This window comes from Anas platyrhynchos, chromosome 1 (genome assembly GCF_047663525.1).
Source record: "Anas platyrhynchos isolate ZD024472 breed Pekin duck chromosome 1, IASCAAS_PekinDuck_T2T, whole genome shotgun sequence".
Classification (NCBI taxonomy): Eukaryota; Metazoa; Chordata; class Aves; order Anseriformes; family Anatidae; genus Anas; species Anas platyrhynchos.
In genome coordinates, this window is record NC_092587.1 from 1971639 (window position 1) to 1990127 (window position 18489).

The following is an 18489-nucleotide window of genomic DNA, read 5'->3' on the forward strand; positions in this document are numbered from 1 at the left end:
CAGTCTCCTCTGTACATGAAGGAGAACCAAGGCCCTAGGGAAACACAATAGGGCAATTCTTACCCAAAGCATGAGCTACTCTGGCTGGTGGCAACACATCGTCCTGGGATCGCCCATCAGTCACGAGCACCAGCATGTGAGGGAACTCAGGTCTCATCCCTCTGGAGGACTGAAATATTTCCTTTAGCATGTAGGTTATACCACGACCTGGGCAAACATAGAAAGGCAAGATGTAAACCTACAGAATAACACTTCTGTAGGTTTCCTAACACGGTCTACAGGGGGGACCTGTGGGGTCTCTTCCATGCACGGGGGAAAAAAGTTATGCTGTGTGGTCCCATAAATAGATTATAGACCCTAGCATGGCCTAATGCTTTTTGAGGGAAGACAGCAGTAAATCAGATTGTCTGAAATGGTTCAGGCTGATTTCAGCAGTTTCTGTTTTGAAAAAGGAAAAAAGATGTTTAGGAAATTTGAAACGTTTTTTCCCCTACATTTTAGGGGAAAAAACAACAACAACAACAACAACAAAAAAACAACAAACAAACTAACAAACCAAACCAAACAACAACAACAACAACAACAAACACAGAACTCCCATTTCCAAATTTCTTTAGAAAGACCAGGAGAGTTTCCTAAAGAACTCTCCCCCAAGCTAAAATGGTTAAGAAACTCCAAAAAGCACAGAAAGTCTCCTATGAGCAGTAAAATGCCTTCATTGACATAAACTCCACAAAAAAAAAAAGGGACCAAAAGAAAGTTTACCTAAGAATTTGCAATCTGACCTGTTTCACACCCATTTTCTCTAACCATTCCTGTCCAAATTCTTATATTCTGACCAGCCCAATTTCTCTGTGTTGCTAGCCAATACCACTAAGCCAGGATGAGGTATACAAGCCTTTATTTAACATATATGGGTTCCTCAATGCTTCCCCTTACGTTGACTTTATTTAGGTGGGCCACTTAAAAATGATAAAGTTAAAACTATCTTCAGTTTAAGATTACTGCTCATGTACTTTGGGGGAAGGAGGAATACCCCACCATCCTTCTGGGAATGAGTAGGTGGAAAGTGCTCTTTGGGTTTTTAACTCTGTAAGACAAGTGTCTGCATTTCTGAGATGCTGAGCTGATGAAGAGCCGTGTTATTTGTACAACAGAGGGAAACAAAAGGACATTTACGTGATGACACTCCATAAAAATAGGACCAGGTACATTGTTTTGTTGTTAGGGTAACAAGGCAATAACCATTGGCATTTACTGATTAGAATGTGCATTGAGTGGGTAATAAGGATGCTTCAGCATCAACTATCCTTATCTAATGTTATGGGCTTGATCTCCAAGCCAGGTATAAAAACCTCCCTTAAGTGTAGGCAAGGTTATAAAAAAACGAAGAGAAACCCAGTAGCAAAACTAGGACACGGATAAAGGACACCAGGCTGGTTGGACAGGCCATCGCTGGGAATAAAAACAAATTCAACTGTCTGTTGTCAGATTTTACAGAACTTTGGACCATAACTGTCTACCCCACATGTGGGCTTGCACTTGCACACCTGTTTTTGTGTTGCCTCCAGTGTAGTGCAGCTCCTTGATGGCTTTCAGGGCACTGTTGCGGTCCTGGTGCTGGTTGAAGTGGAAGGCTGCCCTGGGCTCCTCGCTGTACTGTGCGACAGCAACCTGGCAAAGAAAAGGGAGATAGGGGAGAGAAGAAATGTGGAAGGATCAGGCACAAAGCAAAGGTGCCATCACTCAATAAATCTCCTTGATAACACAAACAGTTGCATTGCAACAGAAGTGGAATGAGGCTGAGTTTCTTACAGACTAAAAACAGGCACAAAAACATCTGTCAGGCTGGCAGGCGACACATAGGGCACAATTCAGGTGCTTCAGCATGGGCAAAGTGCTATTTCCTGCTCTCTAGGGCATCAGAAATTTCTGCACAGGCTGGTAGGTAGAGCACAGAACCAGAGGGAAGTACACTTCTGGCAGCTCACAGCTGGGTGGGAGCATCTCCTGGTGCTGCATCTCCCATGGCAGCATGCATCCCTCCTGAACTAAATTACCTTTAGGCAAAGTGCTTATCCTCTCTGAACCTCAACGTGAGTGAGCAGACTGCTGTCATTGCAGAGGTGAGCAACAGGCAAACACTTGGAAGGAAAACACGTTCAGGAAACAGAAGAACAGATTCTTGCCTGTGTCCCTTCTGGCCCAATCTTAGGGAAATAGGAAACGATTCGGAAGAGGAAATCCTTCACTTTGTTGAAATTGCTCTGGCCAATACTTGAGGACTCATCCACCAAGAACCCAACATCTGCTTTGAACTTGCCACAGACTGCGGAAGGAAGAGAGAATCTCTGTGAGCTGTGTGGTCCTAAAGGAGCAGCATGTTTCTTTGTGCTGAGAACAATAAAACAAATCCAGGTATGGGCATTTTCTGTGATACCAAGTGTCATTGAGTGAGTAAGCAGCACCTTCACCCCCCAGGATAGAGCTAAGAGCATTTGTCTCCTGAGATCAGAGAAGACCTGGTGCTTTGACCCCCTTCATCATCATCATCAAATCACACACAGATGCACACTCACTTGGCCCAGGGAGAGTTGTCAGTGGTGCAGACACTGTGGTGGTTGCTGGCAGGGTGTCTGGGGTTGGTGCTAATGTTGTAGCCGTGGATAGTGGGAAAGGAGTGGTCCTCACATTGCTAGGAGCTGTGGTTGGGGATCTCATTGCAGTCAATTTTGCAGAAGTCACGGGAGAGACCAGTGCAGGTGAATCTGTGTGAGGTCCTGCAGCAAGAGGCAAAAGAGGAAAAGATATTTGTTAACCCCCTCTTAGTTATGGTGTAAAACACCACAAGGGTAGAGAAGACAAGAAATTAGCCTCAATAGCAGCTACCTAGGAAAAACTACAACATAACCTTCCTGCCTTCATACCTGTTTGTGCAATGAGTGTTGTCTCTGGTCCCTCAGTATTTCCAAAGACTGGCCTTATGGAAAACAAATACGTCTCCTTGGAGCTCAGTCCCGTCACTCGGTATGATCTTGAAGCTGCTGATAACAGTTCCAGGGAAAGATCAGAATCTGGAAAAAAGAAAGAAACATGCATTAACTGAGAGGCAGAGAAGCTCAAGAAAATCCAATGTCAGGAGCATCCCATCTGTTACTGACATCACCTTTGGCAAACAGGAGCTTGAGAAGCAGATGAGTTTTGGGCATGGTAAAATGGATTTGCAAGCTGCAATGGTCAGGCCCTAAACCAGCTGAAATAAGGTAGTTTGCATCTCTCTGAAGTTGAGAGGGATGGAATAAAGCCTGATGTTTGTGCAAATGTTCAGAGAGGGCATTTGGTCCAGGCACTGAGCTCTGTGACCGTCCAATGAAGGAACATTAATTATGGTTTGCAAAGGCTGGCACGTATAGAAACAGGATTCTTTTTGTTAATGAATAGAAAGCTTGCTGTAAAATAGAAATAAACGTAACTTGAGAAAACTGACTGCATACAATAGATAGTTTTGCTTCAAAGTGATAGGAAAAATCTGTGAAAATGTCATAACAATGTTTTGACATTTTAAAAGTGTGTTATTTTGGAAATACTGAATGATGAGTTTTGACATTGCTCAAAGTGAAACTTGTACCTTTTCATTCTGAAATAGCATTTTCTCTTAAAAGAAAAGAACGTTGGTTTCTAGGGAAATAAATTAAATTGTTGTAAATAACTTGTTTCAACTGTATTGAATGTTCTTCATTACCCCAGAATAAATTTTGGAAGGGATGTTTTCTTCCTTTAAATATATATATACTTATATATATATATTATTCCCTCTTGCAATTTGAAAATCTTCTATTCCTCTCCATTTGGGTAGGCAACTCAAGATAATAATTATCATAGATGACTTGTTATTCTGCCTGAAGAGATTTGCCTGAAGAGAAACATAAGCTGACAGCTCTGCTGAGACACAGATCTAAAGCAGCCCACTCCTCACTCCTGCTTAATACCCCCAAAGAGGTAAATTTAGCTACTTTTCCTTTTCCTCTGTGCCACTGTGTAGCACTAAACCCCTCTGTTTCACATGATGTTTCCCACAATCAGAAAGTGTTTGGTTACCGTGTTCATGCTCTGGACAAGCAGAAGACTTTGTTGGTGGACAGAGGCAGGAGACACCTGGATCGTACCCAGGATGGGATGCACAGCACAATGCTTCCAAGCACATGCAGGAAGAGGTCTGCAACCGTTGGAGAAGGAAGATAGTCTTTGCTGGAGACAGTTTTCTAAGAAGAGTGGAACCGATGCTTTGCAAGGGACAAGAGATATGAGGATCAAGGAGCAACTGGACGATTAAACGAGCTTCTGGATGTTGATTGAGTGGATGCAAAAAAAGTGGCTTTGGTGGTCTAAGAACAGTCAAGAGAAGCTAGAAAGAAGAGAGAGGAAGGCAAGATCTAGGTGAACTTCTCCAAGGTCCCTTCTGTCACTGGGGGGATGAAGACTGGCTCTGGATGGAGCCCTGCTGAAATGTATGGGGTTGGTTTTATGTAAAATGAGAAGGAGATCTACAGCTGGGATGACCTCCAGCTGAGTAGAAGAGGACCCAGTCTTTTACAGGGCAGGCTGGTGAGGGTAGGCAGGTAGGGAGGAGGGCATTAAGTGAGCTTGAAAAGGGAGCAAGGGAAATGGGCAATGAATGAGAATTCATTTAGCAAAAAAGCAAGTTGCTGAGAAGAAAATTAATCAAGGCAGGCAGAGAAAAAAAAAAAAAGAAAAAGAAAAAAAAAAGACAAAATTCTTAATTGCCTTTATACACTCATGCTGGCAGCCTGGATAATTAAACAAGAGAAATTGGAATTACTTATGAGCATAAATTTGATCTTGTTGGTACTATTGAAACTCGGTGGCAAGATTCATCTGATTGTAATGTAAAATCAATAGTTATAAACCTATTTCAGAAGGATCGATTGAGTGAGGGCACAGTGGGACTGTCAGATGTGGTATTATCCATTTCTGAGCCCCTGACAACTCTGAAACCAATGATTTTTGAATACTTACAGATCGATATTTTAACAGCATGGCACAGGAGAGGAACAGTTGCATTAGATCACTTAAGTCACCCTAGAGAGCTGAATGTTCAGTTCCCTAATCACTTACCTATAATATGTAGAGCAAAAAAATGATGTTATCACAGGAGACTTCATCCTGAGTGACATATGCTGCAAGTCTTAAGCTGCCAATACCAAAACGTCCTTGGAATTAGAAAAATTAAAGCTGATGACCTGGTAACTCAAAAAGCACCGCAGGGAGCACAGGGGAATTGCATCACACGTTTTCCTTATTGACTTGTGAAGATGAACTGATCTCTAACAAAAAAGTTAGTGGCTGAAGCAACAATGACAGGAAACTTGCTATATCCAAAGAGGTTTAAGCCCACTACAGAAAAAAAAATATATATAGCTGGTACCTTAAAACAGTAAAATTCAGTAAGGCCAAATCAACTGAAAAAGAAAACAAGCCATACACTAAAAACTGTGAGCAATGATTAGGAAAGATTTAAAAGTTCTTTACTATATAGCAAAGGTCTTAAAATGATAAGAATTAAGGCTTTATGGATGACAAAAACAGCCTTTTTTTGATTCACTGCAACTCTTCCTGCTGGAGTAGCAGGGCCTCTAGAGGAAGAGAAAATGATAATGCCAATCAGGCTTTTTTTTTTTTTTTTTTTTTCCTAAGCAACTTTTACTTCTCCTTTTTCTTCCTCTGAGGATTTTGCAATGGTCACATCGATCATCTTGTGAACCTCCTCAATGACACAGTTTTCTTTTTTCCCTCTATTTTTCACCCAAATGAAACTGAGATTAATGGATATGAGGCATGGAATACCTGCAGAGTCAACCCTCTCTTTTCATGTCCAGATGGGGTCAGCAGTGATGCCATCAACAACAGCATCATTTAACCCTGGCCAAACTGGGAAGCACTTGGAAATAATAGTCATGATACTAGAAGGAATCAACGGTCACTTAAGGCTGGTTTTGGGAAGAAATTTCCCCTTTATTGCCCATCCCTTGCATCTTCTGCTGCATCAGCTGGCTCTAAGACCAAGTACTGAATTGAACACACCACAAGGTAAGCCAGACTTGGCCATGGTCCATCCTCAGATCCTCTTGGATGATAGGGCAACTCAAGATGGAGGGTTCCAAATTACAAACCATCTTTCTTTCCCACCAAAAATGGTTACCTGAGGACAAGCGCCACGTTAATAGGTACGTGGATGCATCAGGAACAGCCGCCCAAGTCAGCAAAACACTGGTCTCTGCAGCTTCCTGCACCGTGAATTCGGTCACTTTGGGTAAATCCACTGTTGGAAAAGAAAAATAATTCAAACTTAAGAAGGGTAGAAGCTCCTACCAAGAGCTTGACTGTGCTGAAATGAAAGAGATGCATCTCTTTTGGGAGACTCTGATCCAGGCCCCACTGAAATGAAAGGCAAAAAGTCCAAATAGAAATGATGAGCATGAAGCACATCTCTGCTCCACTTGTCCACAGCTCCAACTGCTGCTGAATATCTGATTCTATCTGCCCCGGGGTAAATATCCCTTAAATATCCCCTATTAGTAATATTCCTTAGCCTGTGATCAGTTTTCAGAGCCTTTTTACCTCTTAGCTATTGTGTTTCTGATGAGATGAAGGAGTCCCTGCAGCACTTTAAGGGTTTTCCAGAAAGCTGAGGCAGATCTGATCCTTTGCTAGTGGGAATTGGTGGCATTTTAGCAAATAACCTTTGGAAATCTTGGCACTGCCCTTGTACCCCCTCGGTGATTTCTATACTCACAGGTTTTGGCTGTGAGGAGCGTGGGGCTTCCCTCCTGGCCCCCAATCACTGCAGACACGCAGATGGTGTAGGTGGTGCCCTCCTTCAGTCTGGGGATCGTGAACGAGATGGTCTCTGCTTCAACCAACTGTGAGGTTTCCAAGCCACCTAACAAAAATTGCAGCCACACCAAAAAAAAAAAAAAACACCACACAATACTACATAGAAATGGCGGGGCGTTTGCTGTTGACAGTTATTGTTACAGCAGTTTCTGCACACAGATCTTATGGAAAATGACCAGGGAGGATGTTATAAGCTCATTTTGCATACAGGAGAACCAAGGTATGGGCAGCTGAGGGATCTGGTCACAAAGGCATCACATACACAGCTTCCCTGATTCTCCAAATCCAGCTATGCCTAAATCTGACCAATATCTACTTTGCAAACTAAAACATGGCCAAGTTTCAGGGCTTCAGCCTGTCCCCAGACATTATAGTCCCCATCCACCCTGATCATCTGTGGGAAAAGAACTGAGCTGAGCTAAGCTCCTGTTTTCTGAGGACCTTTGTGCTCTGTCCTCATACTGCATCCAAGAGAGGAGGATGCTTACCGCTGAATGGCACCCAGGATATCTTATAGTGAGTTACCCCTGGAAGCCTCTTCCAAGACAGCTTCAAACTATTTACACCAGTGTCAGTAATCTTCAGATCCTGGATGGTCTGGATGGGGTTGGAGTCTGCGAGAGATGCTGCCGAAACGAACCAGGATGAGATGTTGCTGGGGTTTAAACTGGCAGACAGTTAAATATCACACAGGTGTTTGCTCAGTCCCCCCCCACCCTGCAGTGGGGTGGAGAGAAAATTGAAAAGTGCAAGAACTTCTGGGTTGAGATAAGGACAGTTTAATAAAAAAGAAAAAAGGAAAAGGAAAGGAAAGAAAGAAAATCAAGAAAAAGAATAAACAAGGCAAGCAACGCACAACACAATTGCTCACCACTCACCAAATGATTCCCAGCTTGTCCCCGAGCAACAGACACCCCCCACCCCGGCCAGCCACCCCATGTTAATTGTTCAGTGTGATGCCATATGATATGGGATATCCCTTTGGCCAGTTGGGGTCAGCTGTCCTGGGTCTGTCCCCTCCCAGCTCCTGCTACACCCTCAGCCTCCTTGCTGCCAGGGCAGTATGAGAAGCTGAAAGTCCTTGGCTTTGTAAGCACTGCTCTGCAACACCTAAACCATCAGCATGTTATCAGCATTATTCTCATCCTAAATCCAAAACACAGCACCCTACCAGCTACTAGGAGGAAAATTAACTCTATCCCAGCCAAAAGCAGGGCAGATGTCAGAAGGAACAGCCCAAGAGTGAAGGGCCAGGACCATGAATCCAGCCCTGATGTCCCAACACAAGGATGTCTGTTCCACCAGGACATACCCGTGCGGTGAGTCAGAGTCACCTCTGGCCCCTCGGTCTTGCTGAAGACAGCCCGAATGCTGACTTTATACTGGGTGTCAGGCAGCAAGTGGTCGATACGGTGAGCTAACACCCTACTGCCCAGGTACTGAGTCTTGGCAACCTGGTTTTCTGTGAAAGAAGGGAAAGGAAATAGTGATTACTTGCTGTACTGTGGTTTCAGAGCTTTGGGGATTGGTTTCATATGTAGAAGAGCATGAATACAAAAAGGAAAAGATTTATCACCCGTAGGTGTAGGCTCAAGGCCATGTTTCGTAGTAGTGAGATCTTTTTCCTATCCCAGGTACTAGATAAGAAGTTTGGAAAGGGGTCTTCCATCACCATGGCCACCAACGTGGGTCTCTGCCAGGAACATGCATGTGCACCCCGTCTCTGCTCACCATTGCCTGCTCCCACGGGGCTCCATGTGACTTTGAATTTGGTGGCAGCTGCTGTGGCACTCCACGCCAAAGACAGGCTTGTGTTGGTGTAGGATGTCACCTTGAAATTGGAGACGTAGCCAAGAGGAGCTGCAAGATGAAGACAACATTAGATGGTGCTCACCATGCTCAGCATTACCACATTGCCCCCCTCAAGCTGCAGCAACAGAGGTGGACATACAATGGTTCACCATTGAGGGGCAATCTCTGGCTACCAACTGGATCACCATCTTTCCCTATTTTAGGTGAAGAATTTGCATCTGCTGCCTCTTGTCCAAGCAACCTGGGCTCCCAGCACAGACATTTGGGGTCCTCATTCTTTGAGGCAGGAGACAGCTGCCTCTAACAGGCATCCTAACAGGGTCCACCAGGCACCAAGGACCGTGTTGGGATGTTCCTCTCCCTGCATCTCCCTGTAGCAGAGTTTATCAAGGTCTCTTCTCTTCCAGCTGAACTATTTGGCAGTGTGGAGTACTTTGGCTATTGGTATGGGTTTTGGGATGCCTGAAAGTTCGGTGAACGCAGATTTGGTGGCTCATATTTGAAGCTTTGTCCAAGCCCAAGGCACATGAACATATCTACTGAAGAGCATGCTGACTCCAGTTTGCATTTGAAGACTCCCAGGCAGAAAACCCAGAGCCTTTGGGATTTCTGCTCTCACCCATCAGGTCAGCAGGGCAAAGGACCACCATGGAGCCCCTGACATGAGGGAAAGGTGACGGCAGTGAGGTGCTGGAGGCACAGTGTAAAGCTTTGCAGGGATACACCAGGCTGAACCAGCCACACAAGGGTTGTGTGCTGCAGTGGTTATTTGAGTGCTTTGCCCATACTCACATGTCCTGGCTGAGGTTGTGATGCCTGGTCCTTCCACTGAGCCAAAGAGCACATAGAGGGAAATCACATACTCGGTGTCATGGGCCAGGTTGCGGAGCCTGTAGGCTGTGGTCGACTTGTTGAGAGACAGCTGCCGAGGCCGGTCTTTGCCAAAGAATTCTTTGCAAGAGAGGGAAAATAAAACAGAATAGGATAAAACTAGAGAGTCTGGAGAACGCTGTGTCTTCCCCAGCAGTCCATCTCTGTCTCAGCTGAAGTGCTGCTGGAGGACATCTGTGTGTGCTGGGGCACAAGAGTGTGGTTGTATATTTGAATTTGGGCTTGAATGACTAGGAAGGAACTGAACTAGCCAAGAGGAACCAAAAGGATCAAACCAGATGTATTGGGTTTATGTGGCAAGGTTTTGGTTGAGGGGGGCTGCAGGGGTGTCCTCTGTGAGCAGAGTCCAGCAGCTGCCCCATGGCAGATCAGAGCCAGCTCCAGCCAGCTCCAAAGCGACCTGGTGCTGGCCAGAGCTGAGTTGAGTGACATTGGTTGGGCCTTTGGGAGGAAAGGAAAGGGAAAAATGAAGGGGAAAACCCTGCTGCATTACAGCAGCTGGGAGAGAGGGGTGAGACCTAGCCCTGCAGCCCCAAGGTGAGGAGGGCAGGAGGTGCTCCATGCAGGCAGCAGCAGTTCCCCTGTGGCCTGTGGAGAGGCCCCTGGTGGAGCAGGCTGTCCCCTTGCACCCATGGGTCCCACACGGAGCAGATCTCCACGCTGCAGCCCCCCCATGGGTGGAGGAGCCCCCGGTGGAGCAGGTGGATGTGGCCTGGAGGAGGCTGCGGCCCATGGAGAGCCCCCACAGGAGTAGGCCCCGGGACGGAGCTGCAGCCCGTGGGGGCCCCGTGCTGGAGCAGTTTGCTCCTGAGGGATGGACCCCGTGGGATGGAGCCATGTGGGAGCAGCTCTTGAAGACCCTGAAGCATCAGTTCAGGAGGGACCCCACATGGAGCAGGGGCAGAGAGGGACCATGAGGGAGTGGTGGGGACGAAGCATCAGGGACTGACCACAGCCCCCATTCCCCTGTGCAACTTGTTGAGGAGGACACAGAAGAGGGTGTCTGTGGGGAAGGTGTTTTTAGTTTGCCTTTAGTTTCTCACAGTCCTAGTCAGGAGCTGGTGTGGGTGATACAGGCTGGAGGAGAGCAGGATCTTACCCGGTGTAGGACCCCAAGCCACTCGGTACCCAGTGGCCCCAGCAACCGAATCCCAGGAGACCAAAGCACCACTGATGGATATTTCACTCACTTTCAGCATCTGCACGGTGCTTGAAGCCACTGCAAGAGAGCAGAGATGCCCAGCTGCATCAAGGTCCCCACAGCTTCTAAGTGACCCCCAGACAGCTCTCTGCACCAAACAGGCAGGGTGGTGACCACAAATGGCACCAACTCCGTGCTCCCAGCACATCCTCACCCCATCCATGTCCTCTTGGACTGTTTCTCTTGCTCACACCTTGCTGCAGGGCACCCACCTGTGGTCGCTTTTGCATTTACTACCGGCCCCTCGACATCTCCGAAGATGGGGTTGATGGTGACGGTGTATTCTGTGCCGGGCTGCAGCCCCTGGATCATGTAGTAGGTGTAGGTGTTGCTGAGGTTCACATCCTGGATGCTACCCTCTGCAAAGGGAAACGATGGGTGAGGTCCCTCAAGGAGGACCCCCAATTTGGAAGGGTGGTGGGCAATCACACAGACACTCAAGGACTATCTCGGTTGCCTGAGATTAAAGATTTTGTCCTTCTGGCCTGCACGTGTGTCCATGAGGTCCTCAAGCCAAAGACAGTAGGGATGGTGCTTAGCTCACATCTTGGTTGAGGAGATAATGTATAAACAGGCAGAAATAACCCACAACCATTTTGGGCAGACCTCGATGATCAAGGTGTCTTAGGGCTTTGCAGGCCAAAGAAAATAAATGAGGTAGAAACACAGAAATGGAGGTACGTGGGGCTGGGAGCAGTCCTTTAAGAGGGTCCACACGCTGCCCAGCTCTGGGTGACATGCTGCTGGAGCCATCCTGCCTTCCCTGCTGGACACAGGAGACAAGGGATGCCACAAAAGATTTTCTCCATGTTAATCCTATTTTTTGTATCACGGACTAGAAACTGCTCAGCAGAACTTCTCAGCATCACTCCAGAGGGGAGCATGGACAGAGAAGAGTTAAAACCTAACCCTTGGGGATCTGACCCCCCTTTTTAGAGAGGCAGAGAGGTGCAGGCAGCAGCAGGTTGGGATTTGGGGGGGGGGGGGCTGCCATTTACAGTTTGGTCACTGGAGGGTGCCATGTCCCCATCTTCTGCTTCCACCAGCACCCTGCGCCCCATCCCCCTTTCCCACCTCCCCCCCCACTCCATGGACCTTCTCTCCGTATCAGGCGTTCATTTATTTTTATCTATTCTCTGTCAGAGAAGAAAAATCCACATCCTCCAGCACCTGGGATGGCTGCATGGGGACGGACAGCAGGTGTCTGATCCCAATGCCCCTGCACACAGGGGGATGGGATGGGATGGGATGGGATGGGATGGGATGGGATGGGATGGAGCATGGGAGAAGGACCCCACAGTCGTGAGGGTGGGCTGTCCCTTGGGATTTTTGTCACCTCTAGATTTGGGGTGAATCAGTATTCAGTGAAAGAGCTGCACAGGTACCACAAAACCCAGAGCCGAGGTGATGTGCTGTTGCTCCTTCAGCAGAGGACATCCCTCATTTTCCCCTCAAGATGTGGCAGGAGAGGCACATGTACTCCATTTCTATCTGGGACATTAAGCAAAGATTGGCTAAACAGCTGAGTTTTGGGGTGTGCCTTGAATTTTTATTATTATTTTTTTTTCCAGAGAACCATTCACTACAAAGCAATAAAAGCAGTGTTACATCCTTCCCGTAAAGATTTTTCCCTTCTGATGACCTTTGGAGCTGTTCTCCAGCTAACCCCCCGTGGGAGATATCTCCTTATTTCATTAGCAGGGGAGCTGAGCCAGAGGAGAAAGTGCTATTTTTTTCAAAGCCTGTGATGGAGCCCAGGTGTCTCGATGCCCATCTCCTCTTTGAACCACAGAGACATCCATCTCCGAAGACCAAAATACGCCATCAGGCCTGATTTTTTAACTTCTACTCCCCCACACCAGCAATGAAAATATGTTTGGGTTCAGGGCAGGGGAGAGGCTCCAGCTGCTAGTGCAGATCTGTTTTCAAACGTTAAAATCTGAGAATGAGGACGCATTCTCAGGGAGATATGGGATGCTGGAGGCCAAATTCAGGTCTTGATGCAACAGACCCAAAGAACCTGGGTCCCTCCAGACTCTTGTTGCCTAACTGGCATGAAGTGCATCCAGCTCCAGCCTCCCCATCTCCCTGACCACCAACACCTGCACCCCGTTCCCTTGTTTCTACCTGCTGATGTCCAGGTGAGCCTGTAGCCTGTTGCTCCCCGGACGGGGCTCCACCTCGCCTGCAGCGTGTCAGTGGTCTCGTTCTGCAGCAAGATGCTTTTCACAGGCAGAAGCTTCACTGGAAGGACAGGGAACAAATCTTTCAAAGCACCTACTGACCAGCAGAGGATTTGGGTGGCTGCCTTCCTTCTATCACTGTCCCTCCAACCTGTCTGTCAACAGGAGAGGGATTTCTAAGGGTTGCTGCTTTGCCTAAAAGCTTGAAGGTTTCTTGTAAAAGCACTGGTGAAAACACTCAAATCTGTGGCCACTGGATCAGTACCTCTAAGGCACCAACCTTGCTTGTTTTCTGCAGTGTGGGTGAAAAAGAGAGGGGTGAGTGAGCCTCTGGCAGATCTCCCACCTTTCCACCCCTGCAGCATGGCGGTATTCAAGGATCAATGCATTTGATGGGGGAAGAGCACGGCTCAAAAACAGATTTAGGAAGGGTGCGTGGAGCACTGCTCTTTTGATGCATGTGTAGCTGCCGTCCCCACCAACTATAAGGTGCTTATCAACAGCAAAGGGTTTGAAATCAATGCTCAGGGCAAGAAGGGGGCAGCCAAGGAGTCAAACCTCTTACATGTTCTCCCCACAGCAGCCACGGGCTGGCTTGGCCCCTGGGGGTACACGGCGTAGATGCTGATGCTGTACTCTCTGTCCTCCTGCAGGTTATCCAGCACATGGGAGGAGACATCACCCCGCAGAACTTGCTCGTAGGTCATTCCTGGTCTGTTGGCTGCAAAACAAAGAGAAAAGGGATACTTGAGTATGAAAAACATCCAGGGAAGATCTGGATATGATGGTGCAACTGGGTACAGGGCATCCACAGCATCATCCCCACCTTGTCCTGCCAAAGAAGGTCCTTCAAAGAACTCTCTTCTTCCATCCCAGAGGAACCACAATGTCTGGAAGAAGCTAACCTGGCCTCCTTCCAGAGTAATGCCAGGAGCATTGTGGTGCAGTATTCCTTGGACAAAAAGGCACTTTTCCTGCCCTCAGCTCGCTGCTCCTTTTAAAGCAAACGCCAAGAAAAATGAACTCACCTCTGGGGATGTAGATCTTGTAGCCTTCCAGCTTGCCCAGGGCAGGTGTCCAAGCAACCTTCAAGCTAAAAAGTCCTTCTTCTATCACCCGGAAATTAGTGACTGGAGGCACAGGTGCTTTGGGGTACAAAAATAGTGCAGAAACGGATAAGACAGGGCTTTAATAAAGCCCCACATCAAAGACTTTGGAAATATTTTTGTCTTCAAAGAGACACAACAGTAAGCAGTGCCAATTCACCCTATTGTAGCAAAAATATCCTCAAAAGTAAACTTCCCCCTCTATCACACCCTTGTCCACTTGAAAAGTGAGCTGAACCCCCCCCCGTCAATGTGCCTTGGGGCTTCCTCTTTGAATAGTCTCGTAAGCTTTGAAATATCAAACCATACATCTATCACGAGGGCATTGCCTCGTGAGCAGATAAAACTGCAGTGGTTTCAGGCAGGTTGAGCAAGAACACAGGAATCAAACATTACTTGAGCCCATGGATGTGGCTCTTACAAAGAGGAGCCCATTTTGATCCAGTCAGCCATGGCAGACAGATTTATGGCTTCTACCTCTGCCTTCATGTTGGGGATAATAGCAGGAGAGATCAAATGACTTTATTTCTACCCACAAAGCCATTCCATCTTCTTTGTGGCAAGTACATATGAATCAACTTCGTTGAGGCTCTTTATTTATTCATCCTGTCGGAGATCTTCCCCCAAGAAAACAAGCAATTTAGACATTGTGGGGATGGGGAGAAGAAGCAAAAGGAAAGGAAAAAGGAATAATTCTTTTCAAAATGCCTTGGGCAAAGCAGACTTGGTGCTTCATGCAAAACAGGGAGAAAAGTGGAATTACTGTGCCCCTTTATCCCTTAAAGCCCCGGAGAGTAGTGCAGAGATTTCTGGGCCAAAATCACGATCTGGTCCAGATCATTTCATGAAGTCCAGATCATTTCATGGGATCAGAGATCACCACTTGGCGCATTTCCTAAAAGCCACGATCGTACCACCTTGGTGTTCTCCTTGTGGGTAGTGAAACTCTAAGTGTGTACACGTATGTAGTGCCAACCCAAACCTTTTGGACAGTCCCACTTCCAAAACAAGGTGTTTAGAATATATCTCTCTTGAGAACCCCAGTGTTTGTGTTTCCAAACCCATGGTCTCTGAATGCTTCCTGCATCCCAAGTACATGGGAGGTACGTTAACTGAATCCCAGTCTGAATTTGTTAAATCCCACTGGTTATTATTAAATGAGATGGTGTGAGCTCTACCCTGTGCTTTCAGGAGCTGTGTGGGTTACTCTGCACCCGCTCAAGATGCTGCACATTGTCCCAGGGACCAAATATACCATTGTATAGGTGATGTTCCTCCTACCCTTTCATCCCTCCCTCCTTGCACCTATGGTTTTTGGGTGGTTCTCTTCCTGTGCCCACATGGACAAGTGACATGCGGGGGTGCCTGCAGAAGAGATACTCACTTGTCTTCCCCTTGACAGCTGCTGATTCCCCAAGGGCATCTGTGTAGACAGCTCTCACCGTGAAGACGTATTTGGTGTTGGGTTTCAGATCAGGAACCAGCACGGTGTGTTTGTCACCATCCACCATGATCTGTCACACGGGGGACAAAGGACATCGTTACAACTCTGTGATGGTCGAACCCCCCCGTGTTCACAGCAGGTTAGGAATACAAGGCTTCTCCTCTAGAGCAAGGTGCTTCCATCAGCAGGAGCCTCTTCAAATGCACTGATGGATTTTCTGTACATTGCAATCCTCAAATGATATCTGGGTTCACATGGGACATGCCACTGACACGGGACAGTGCCAAGGGTGGGTTTCATGGGATAGCTCAGAAGAAACTCCATGAAAACAAGAGCATGCACAATGGTGAAACTGTTTCCCAATACTCACTTCAAAGACAATGGAAGAAAAGCAACTATTTTTTGACAAAGAAAGTTTCTTTTAGAACCATTTTCACAGAATCACTTAGGTTGGAAAAGCTCATATAGGGAGATTTCAATGTAGCCTGAGGGCAAGAGAAGTAGACCTAAATTTTGTGTTCTTACTGTGTTCTTATGAGATTCTGAAGCAGTCAAGATCATTCTTGTTAAATGCAATCTTAAAAATTAATAAAATCAATAATCTTAACCATAATACTTTACGCTTTCATAGGTTTGTTCTCTTATTAGAAATCAGAGCTCTTAGGCATACGTCTTCCATCCTTCAATCCTGATTTCACACTCCATGCAGTGACCCAGCTGACCTGGAGTGAGCTGGCACATGTGGCATCACCCCTCTCACAAGGACATGGCAAATCCCAAACCAAAACACGCAGAAACCTTGCTAAGGTGAACAGACTTGGCAGCAAGGGGAACAGGAGCTGCTATTATGGAAGCTGGCTGGACTTATTTGAGAGGTGGTAAAACAGAGGTAAGGAAAGAAAGGAGCAGTTCCTATTAACCTGTTCTTATTGATCCTAAAGGAGCTTGTGACAGTTTATGCCATATTCTCCTTCCATTCCTCCTTTCCAATTGACACACCAGCAGACCTGATGGTCTCCCTACGGAGCTTCCCTTCAAACAAGCAGCTCCAGCAGTTTATGGCAATGCTCTGGGCTGTGACCGGGGTGGCTGGGGGACACAGTGCCATCTCCAAACCAGGCTGTGCCATCAACAACCCCAAAAGAGGATTAATCTCGAACACCGAGACCCACAACTGGGGCTCTGCAAGACAGGAATGTGACTCTACCTGCCGATGGTCCTCCAAAACTGGCTGCCCAGAAGGCAACAAGGGATGCAAGTGGACCTGGTACCCCGTCACCCTCCCTGTAGCTGGCATCCACGTGAGCTGCAGCGAGCTGTGGCTGTGCTCACTGACGTGCAGATCCCGAGGGCCAATGATCTTCTCAGCTGCTAAAAGAGAAAAGAAAGGTCTTTGGTTTGGACCACGATGTGCAAGCCTTTTGTCAATGGAGTCTCCGTATCCAATGCAGAGAAAGCCTCTGTTTCCAGTCCAGAACCATGCAAGCTGTTTTTCTTTTGACAAATTGCTTGACAGCACAAGAAGGGAAAACAAAACTGTTTCTGGCTACACTTGCCCTGTGAACACCTGCTTAACGCAGAGAGCATCAGCTCCTTTCTGCCGTTCTCCTTCCTGCCAGCAGAGACGGTTCTGCCAGAAAGCTCAAACTCTCCATGAAGCATCACAGGAAGCCCTGAAGAGATGCAGATCCACAGAGAAACCAACCAACCAAACAAACAAAAAAAAGACCTTCTAAGGACTTGGATAAAGTTCTCCCAAGGTCTGTCCTGCGATTTAAACTTTTTAAGTTTGTGTGCCATGAAAGAGGGAGAAATTCATTACCACCACTTTTGTGTTTGCTGCAATGCCTGTATGTCTTTGGGGAGATCCAGATCTCTTTGGACATCTCTTTGGCTCCTTTTTGCATCTCTTTTGAGGATGAAATTCCTTCTGACACTGAGCTGTGCTGCCAGAATTCACCACGGGAGACCCATCATGAAAATCCAGAGGGGCAGAACTGCTGCCCCAATGCCCAAATAGGCAGCGAGAGCATTGGGATCCCATATTACCAGATAAACCACGGCAATACAGACACAAACAAAATACACAGGACCTCTGCCCCTAAGCAACAGGTGCTCCAAGGAGCTGGCTGCTCCTCAAGGGTCATCCAACCCATAAAACTCCCTTGTGATAGGACCAGAAGGGATGTGGGAGGTCCATCTCCATGGCATAGCTGGCACATCCAGGGGCTTGGAAGTGGCTGGTTTGAGCAGGAGGAAAATAGGATAAAGGGAGAACCCCAAAATTACCTTGCACAGTCTGCTTGATGGGCCGTGGTGGCTCTGAGGCAGTGAAGCAGAGCCTTCGGGAGAGCTTGGGGGCCACGCTGTGGAGCAGGTGGAAATCGTCAACGTAAACCACGTGCTCTGCTGTGGGCTCAGAAGCTATTGTGTTCAGTTCCTGCTTGTCAGCATCCTTAATTCCTAGGCAAAGAAAAGAAGGGGAAAGGAGAACACCAGAGACATCAGTGGGGTGGGTCAGGCATTGGCAAAGGTCTTGGAAGAGCAAGTGGGAGCAATGTGCTGCCCTTTGTGCTTTATGCTGGCTTTATGGTCATGCTGCCCACAGTGAAGGCTGAAACAAGGAATGGAGACTCAGTCTCCAGTGGTGGAGCTGATGAAGCCTCTTCCATTAGGGAAAAGAAGCCAATTTTTCCTCCAGAGGCATGTTAGAGATTGCCCCTGGGGACTCGGCACTAATGGGATGCTTTGGGATTAGTCAAAGGGACTTTGGGAGGCTGTGTGAAAATTGCTGCATCTTCCAGTGGTTGAATCAGAAAAGGAAAAAAGAAATGACTCTTAATTTTCAGCTTGCATCGGTCCAAATTCACCTGCTTGCTCTCCCTAATGGATCACCACCACCACCTCCTTTTTCTCCCCAAAATACTTGGTGAAATG

General features: G+C 47.1%; 1 protein-coding gene across 1 annotated transcript in view; it reads right to left on the reverse strand.

Annotated features, from left to right (window-relative positions):
- Positions 1–18489, reverse strand: part of LOC101790071 (uncharacterized) — a 101240-nt gene that overhangs the window by 63602 nt on the left and 19149 nt on the right. The window contains exons 8-26 of the mRNA XM_072040648.1: positions 17842–18015; positions 16760–16923; positions 15493–15622; positions 14031–14147; positions 13568–13723; positions 12947–13063; positions 11032–11178; positions 10718–10837; positions 9520–9678; positions 8647–8775; positions 8228–8377; positions 7404–7541; positions 6815–6961; positions 6221–6340; positions 2928–3074; positions 2580–2780; positions 2190–2329; positions 1551–1674; positions 64–207 (exon numbers count right to left, since the gene is read on the reverse strand). Coding sequence (XP_071896749.1) covers positions 64–207; positions 1551–1674; positions 2190–2329; positions 2580–2780; positions 2928–3074; positions 6221–6340; positions 6815–6961; positions 7404–7541; positions 8228–8377; positions 8647–8775; positions 9520–9678; positions 10718–10837; positions 11032–11178; positions 12947–13063; positions 13568–13723; positions 14031–14147; positions 15493–15622; positions 16760–16923; positions 17842–18015 — 2724 coding nt within the window. The remainder of the gene's footprint in view (positions 1–63; positions 208–1550; positions 1675–2189; positions 2330–2579; positions 2781–2927; positions 3075–6220; positions 6341–6814; positions 6962–7403; positions 7542–8227; positions 8378–8646; positions 8776–9519; positions 9679–10717; positions 10838–11031; positions 11179–12946; positions 13064–13567; positions 13724–14030; positions 14148–15492; positions 15623–16759; positions 16924–17841; positions 18016–18489) is intronic.